The sequence below is a fragment of the Perissodus microlepis genome, chromosome 17 (genome assembly GCF_051167445.1).
Source record: "Perissodus microlepis isolate ML-2025 ecotype Zambia chromosome 17, ASM5116744v1, whole genome shotgun sequence".
NCBI classification, from domain to species: domain Eukaryota; kingdom Metazoa; phylum Chordata; class Actinopteri; order Cichliformes; family Cichlidae; genus Perissodus; species Perissodus microlepis.
The window spans coordinates 28,283,195-28,290,687 of NC_140477.1; the positions used below are offsets into that span (position 1 = coordinate 28,283,195).

Below are 7,493 nucleotides of genomic sequence, written 5' to 3' on the forward strand. Positions count from 1 at the left end.
TCTTGTCAATCACGGTCAGTCGGTTGCCTTTAACAAAAGTTATGCCTTTTTTTTCAGGGACATGAATGCATGCAAACAACTGATCAGTAAATTAACTGCTAATTCGTGACTTTTGTCCAGCCATTCATTGTAACAATGAATTATGATTCTCACAAGATCCCACAGCACACCTGGACTTCCCTTACGGCACACCCATGTCTCGGCACACCATTTGTGAAGTACTGATTTAAAATATGGCATAGGTAGTGCATCTAGAATCTCCATACAGACAAGTAAAAGACAAAAAGGCAAACGCTCATATCGCCCTATATGGACTACACACACATCACGTAGTCAATCAGTCACCTAAATACCTTTTTCCAGAAATCTGAGTAACAGAAAAAAATTTCTCCCATAGGAATTTTACAGCTGTGAGTCAGTAACAAGGGTAGATGAGTCTAACAACAGACATTTGTATTCGTATCCAATTGGCGTTTAGATACAGGTACCAGCAGGCCCACAGCGTCATAGATATACCTTTCCTGGCAGTTTAAGGACAAGCCCAGGAGGGAACAGTGCTTTTACACATATCACAGCAGGCTATTGTATCTCCCTACAGGGAATTACAGGGATATTAAAATGCCCAAACTCTTATTTTCAAGGATTCGACTTTACGAATTTAAGGATTTAATGCCCAACATGAAGCGGCCACGAAGGTAAGCCAAGCACACTAATGATACTAAGTTTACATTTATAAACTTTACATTAACAAACATATTGAACTTGATTTTGTTTTTAAGGATTGACATTGTACTGAACTGCAGGAGGCGTAAGAAGGATATCCAGTGTGTCAGTGTACAGAAATGTAATGATGAGATGTACTCTTCAAAGCTAAGGTATCATATGATTGGAACTGTTAGTTATTTTCATCTCCATGGTGTATATTAGAAAGAAAATAATAGCCATATATCATTTCCTTATAGTTGTCAGACTGACCATAAACTTCACCTGGAAAAACTGCTAAAGGACAAAAGTAAGAAGTGTTACTCTTCACGAAACTGAGCCATGTGAGTCTACAAATGAATTTCACGTAATGAATAATTCTGTATGTTTAACCCTTTCCCTCTTTGCAGAGTATTTAGCAGCATTCCACTCTTTTCTGCAGTCTGAGTTCAGTGAGGAAAACATTGAGTTCTGGCTCGCATGTGAAGAGTTCAGGTTGACTACCTCACCAGAAGACCTTCAATGGAGAACAGAGGAGATCTACCGGGAGTTCATCCAGCCTACAGCCTGCAGAGAAGTCAGTTTGTCCGTTATACCAGAGCTGAATAATATTTCATACTTAAAAGAAGAAATTACTTTCTTGGACTTTCTGAGTAACTTTGTAAACTAAAAGTAGGCCCAAATATAAACTGCATTTTATCAAACTGGCATTACAGAAAAGAGGAAAGTATGATTGCATCAGAGAAAAAACTGTACAAAACTTTTACAAATTCAGTGAAGCAATGCAGATGATTACCAAATTTCATAACTTCCAGTGCTTCTGGTGATTTTAGTAGAGTATTTGCTGTGCCATATTTTCAGGGAAGATGCACTGAATCAGAATCAGAATACTTTAAGAAATCCCAGAGATAATGATGTTGTCACAGTTGCTCCAAGACTACGGAAGAGGCCACTGGAAAAAAAAAATCTGAGAAAAAAAGTCAGAACTCTGACTTTAATCTCAGAATTCTGACTTTTTTCTCAGAATTCAGGAAAAGAAGAAAAAAAAAAAGACGTGCCCACTTTTTTTTTTTTTTTTTTTTTTTTTCCAGTGGCCCTAATCCTCTTCCGTACAAGACAGTAAGAACAATACCGAACACGTAAACATACCAACAAACAAGTTAAAGTACCAAAGTAGAGGAGTATGGAGGGAGGTTATGTAGTGTTTTATTAATTTCAAATATGGCACAGAATTTTCCCATTGTGAACCACAGACTGCACACAAAATATATACATTCCTAGTAAGAAATCACTTAGTGGTGGCAAGTAAGCAGCACATGTATCATGTGGGGTTGTCAAGCAACATACACTTGGATACTAATTCTACTACACGTTATTATAGGATTAGATATTTATGTTAGTTTTTTGGAGTCAGATGTGGCCATATTTGGAGTTTGGAGTCTTAAGTTATGAGCTATAGCTAGCGTGCTAGGTTAGCAACCTGCAATCGTAAATTGAAACACAAACTTCTTCTAATACAGGTTGTACCTCACAGCATGCTATATTATTTGTTAGGTAATTTAATTAAAGTACTCTAAAAGACAATAACACAATAGACAAAGGGAAGAGGAAGAAGTCCACTTTAATAACTGGAGTTACAGAACTGAGGCCACCAGCTGCCTGTGACAGGATAAGCAGTCACACTCCTACCTCCAACATCCACATGAATAAGGTATTTTAAAAAAACATTGTCTTAAAGGGGGATTTTACCCACATAGAATAAAGTTAGGGTTTTTTTGAAGCAGGCTGTTAAAAAAAATTTTAATGCTGTATTTCTTGGAAATATAGAAGTCTATGGGGGACTGACTTATGTAGCCATTCAAGGAACTTCCACAATGGTTTCTTATTTAGTTAGTTGAAACTTGAAGTGAAGCAAGACCAATACAATAGTAATCATTCAGCTAAATGGCAAGCCAAATGTTTTATATATTCTTCAATGTTTCTTTGAAAGAATTAAGTATTTCAATTACAAAGAAAAAGCAGAATCCAAATACAAATGGAGCAAGAAATAACATAGTTAAAAAAACAAAACAGGACAGGAAACTCTTCAGGGACAAGTAGTGTGTGTGTGATCTGTCTCAGTAGCTAGAATTCTGAATTTCATGGAGTTTCATCTGAGTTGAAAAGCATATAAGAGAGCTAACAAGTTAATGTTTGATTTAATGTTTTTTTTTTATTGTACCAGTATTAAAATTGACCACAAAATAGATTTTTTTTTTTTTTTTCTTAAAAATGTAACCCTAGGATTCAGAGGTATTTTCTTACCTCCTTCCAGGGGTGTATTTTGTACATCTTGGCAGTGGCATTTTAATTATTTTGGATTTAACGTTTTTAAAGCACCTTTTTACAAATTGAAAACAAACACAGCCAATTTGGGAACACATTACATGATGATATGTTGACTTGTCACATTTGTTTCCTTCTCAGATCAATGTAGACCAGCATGTTAGAGAGAAGATCAAGCAGGCACTTGAGAAACCGAGCCTTTCCTGCTTTGACGAGGCCCAGAAACATGTTTACCTGCTGATGGAAAGAGACTCTTGCCCCAGATTTCTGCACTCAGATGCCTACCTGAGTCTAAAGCGCAAATCCAGGACTCTGTGGTACCTTTAAAGAGAGCTACCATCCCTGTTTTCTATTCAGCTGCTCCGAAACTTTATTTCACACTGGATCAACTCATTTACTGTTTCACTTTAAACCCAAACATAAAAAAATATTTTTTAACAGTGTGCAATATCATTTTTTCTTTTTGTACTGATAAAATGTCGTGGACTGTGGACAGCAAGGCAAACACAATGACAGAAAAGTAATGTGAGTGTGGAGATATGTACGTATAAAGAATGTTGGTATATGTTAGTACTTTAGAGGACTTTGCAGAGTTCAAGGTTCTTTGAAATACTGTATGTGTTAACTGAAAGTCTAGGTAAGTTAAGCTTGTTTCTGATGTGAAATGTTAGGACTTCTTGCCCAAATTTGGCTAATTCAGTCAGTAACTGTAGTCATTCATCATCTATAAGTATTCTTTTTATTCCAATATAGTCAGAATTATATTTATCTGACTGACTAACTGAGACATGAGGAAGGGCATGAGTCAAAATAAAGGATAACAGTTTCCACAGCTTACCCAGCAAAGGGATTCTGTTTTCAGTCACATGTCTGCTATATCCTTTAATTAGGTGTGGGCCTGACTCTGTACACCAACATCAGGGTTTACTAAACTGGAAAAAAGTAACCCCCCACTCTAACCCTCGATCCCGCTCTGTTCTGTAAACGGCCTTATTCCTAAAGATTGTGCCTTAAAAAGGAGTACTGAGGCAGCTAATAATAACTCAAGGGCTTAAATGACAACACAGGAGTCATCAGACAACCTGATGCGTAACAGATCAGCCCTCAATGTGCTGCCTTGTTAGGGGAATAATCTCATCACCCACAGACAATGACTGGGGAAAATACTTGTGAAATTTTTTTTTTTAAAAAAGCCAGAAAGAGTAGTCTGGGAAAGGTTTGTTCAGATGAAAATAGAGAGACTGTGTATGTCAAACAGTTCCACGTTAATAAAGGTTTTTGTCACATCGGTTTGTACTCATGGCCTGATGTTGTTAACAAATTTAAGCAGTTTTTCCAACCATGATGAGTACTGTGGGGCAAAAAAAGAGGACGTGGTCATAGAGAATCTGCTTCATCACTTATCAGATTTGATAATAAAAGGACAGTAGCTTATATTTTTTACAACAGTAAGCGCCTCATACCATTACTCAAAAGGATATTTGAACCCTATCTGGTCAAAGACTAATAGCTTTATGACTGGAAATCCTATTTTTAAAATACTATATTGAGGCATTTTCTCTGTTTTTAACATAAAGGTGAAAGCCCAGAGTTCATGTATTACCATATGAAAGAGAACACCAATGAAAGGTATGAAAACAAACTATGAAGCTCACTTTTTTGTAGTTCCAACACAAGTGAAGAAGGCTGTGAAACTATGTTGCTATATTGTTTCACTGTGTTAGCTAGTTTACAATCAACATTCACTTCAACATGACACAAATAGTCATTTGTGTCATGGCAGTGGAGTCTAAACACATCCCAGTCTGTTAGTCAGCTGCCATTATAGGGACAACAGATTGGGCCTTTAGGTGTATATTCAGTTTGAGTTTGCCTGTTATAGTTACTAGTCATTAGATAGAAATGCATATGGATTTTAAAAAGCGATGGAAGAGTTATGTTTTCAGACAAAAGCCAAAGGTTTTGGCTATTGCTTTCCATGCAAACTATTTACTTTGATGTGAGAAAGGTTGCTCTAAAGCTATTTGGACATCAAGGGAAATAGAAACAGAAATCATACACTCAGTATAACAGCAGAACATCCTTTATGGTTCTATGGGAACATGACCCCTTGGCTTCCTCGATGCATGACCTCAATAAAGACTTTCTATGGTATTGGTCTCTAGACTGAAGTGTTTTCTATATCATGTTCATTTTGTAAATTCTGGTTGCCATTAGATTGAAAAAAGGATGATAAAGTCTGTCAAATTAGCCGCTCGCTCTTCCAGTTTTAAGTTGCTGAGCTGGCTACAGCGAAAATGCAAACTTTAAAACTTTGCAACTGAACCTACAATTAGTCATGTCCCAACATCCATGTTTCATAGTCGCCGAGAGAAACCAGAAAGCTTCAGACACCAAACTACTTCAGGGAGAAATATCTTTATAGAGACACATCCACTCATACTGTTTTTCTATGGACTAGTAACCACAACTCTTTCTTTTAATAACAATATTATTAATTTTATTTATTATATCCAGGGCCACTTGTGTTTCAGAGATATAGCTATTGGAAAGCTTATTTTGGATTCTTAATCTCATAATTACACACACAAAAAGAAAAAAATACTTTTCCCTCATGAACATAAAGCAATAATTTTGTGTAAAATGCAACTGAAATATTTAATCAAATAATTAAGCATTAAAAAAGAATATTCTTGGTGTAAACCGAATGTACACCAATCAACAGATTCCATTAAATTTAATGTTTTACATTATTATTACATATGTAGCAAATTACATGGAAAATTTACATGTAAGCTTTTGCTTAATAAAGTCAGTATTTTGGGGAATAATTTTTTGAATTTTTGAATGTAAACTCTGAAAGCATTACAATTAAGTTAAAAGGTTGAAATGAGTTTTAAAGCAGGACAAAATCCATGTGTGCTATGAAAAGGTTGAAAGTGCTCACTCTAATTTTATGTGGATACTGTAGGAAATGTTATGGTTGACTTGGTTTTGATTGTAATTTTGGGCTGAAACTATTTGCAGGTGTACAGTCGTACGTCAGAAAACTCTCAGTACACCGAGTGTCACGGGTTGTTCCTGATAAACGACAGAGGTCTCACATCTCCTCCATCACATGGCACACAATCTGTCACTGTTTTCTCATAGCCCACAACCGTTACCATGGTAGCGAAAAGGAAGTGAGTACTGCTGCTGGCACAGTGTTAGTCAAGACGGTTACGGTTGGGAGGAACTTTACTATAAGAGCTGGATGCTGAATGTTAAGTCTTATACACTGATGTGCTTGTCCACATTTTAACTTCAGGCAGGGAATGCAGCTTTCACCTCAGTGTTTGCTGACTCTATCGCAACGCCTCAGTACTTATAACCGTGTTTGGGCAAAAAAGGGAAGCGTCAGTGAAGCAAAGCCTAAGGGTAGATTATAACAGGGTAGCCTATGGCATCAGGTTTCGAGTGGAAGCTTTCAAAAAGCTTTAAAGACTTCAAATTCCCCAGTTAGGAACCAAAGTTCGCATCTGAGATCTGTGAAATGCACTTGCTTTGGGCTTTCACACCTCCAACAGTAAATCTATTCACACTACCAAATATTAATAAGATTGCAGAGTTGCTATTTTTGTCTGGTTTTGTGTATTTGCTACAATGTCAATGCAAAGCTGTTTCTATTGATTGGGGGGGGAATGAACATACATTTCTGTGCTATGTGGTCAAGGATGAGAATGAATAAAGCACCAACATCCTCTCTCTATACAAAATGAGTAGGAAATCTTCTGCAACATGTGAAGGCAGAGGCAGATGGTGTGACTCAGTACTGTCACACTCCCAGCTAGCAGTGAAAGGCTATGGGCTACATTTGCTAATAACCTGATCTATTTTTGCTTTAAATGTAAACTGACCATAGTGACTATTGTCAGTACATTGATTAGAGTTGTAACCAATGAGTGATAACCCAGAGCGGCCTTGCTTGTTTAATGTCCCATGATTGTATTTTCCTATACTGGGTGATACATTGCAGTGAAAGCAATGCTGTTGAAAAGTTCTGCAACTCTGCAGATCAAAAGCCATTGCAAATTACATGCAAACTTCAACTTGTGCCAAACTGACCACCAGAGTGTTGAAGCCCAAAGGGTATCAAAATCAAACAGGCTACTATATACAAACTGAGGCATATATGAAGATGATTTGCTGCAAACTACCCGAGTTGCCAGCATATGCCAGTACAATGTGTTTTAGCCCAGCTAACACAGTTGTAGCCCCTTCATTTTGACAGACAGGAGGAGGTCCCATATGCAAACAAGACCTATAGGCGCTCTAGTCAAATAGGAACTTCCTGGAAGAGTTCCTGTGCTGCACAAATGATAAAATTCAAATCAGGGATGGTTTTTTTTTCTTTTCAAATGTTGTTATAGGTGGACTCCAAAAACAATAATAATGAAGCTGTGGTGAAAAGTTTACTTAAACTCTTC

The 7,493-nt window shown here is 36.9% G+C and overlaps 1 protein-coding gene across 1 annotated transcript; it reads left to right on the forward strand.

The window, feature by feature from the left end:
- The first annotated feature begins 484 nt into the window (after window positions 1-484).
- LOC146369809 (regulator of G-protein signaling 21) lies at window positions 485-5,604 on the forward strand. Its single transcript, XM_084911199.1, has 5 exons — window positions 485-695; window positions 780-875; window positions 963-1,012; window positions 1,113-1,279; window positions 3,169-5,604. The coding sequence occupies exons 1-5, from the start codon at window positions 619-621 to the stop codon at window positions 3,352-3,354; spliced, it is 576 nt and encodes a 191-aa protein (XP_084767325.1). The 5' UTR covers window positions 485-618; the 3' UTR covers window positions 3,355-5,604.
- The last annotated feature ends 1,889 nt before the right edge of the window (window positions 5,605-7,493 follow it).

What these genes read in the sequence shown, in the direction of transcription:
- LOC146369809 (XM_084911199.1), top strand. Translation starts at nt 619, where the DNA reads ATGCCCAAACTCTTATTTTCAAGGATTCGACTTTACGAATTTAAGGAT. An exon ending in AAAACTGCTAAAGGACAAAA is followed by an intron (nt 1,013 to 1,112) that starts GTAAGAAGTGTT and finishes CCCTCTTTGCAG; the next exon opens with AGTATTTAGCAGCATTCCAC. An exon ending in AGCCTACAGCCTGCAGAGAA is followed by an intron (nt 1,280 to 3,168) that starts GTCAGTTTGTCC and finishes TTTCCTTCTCAG; the next exon opens with ATCAATGTAGACCAGCATGT.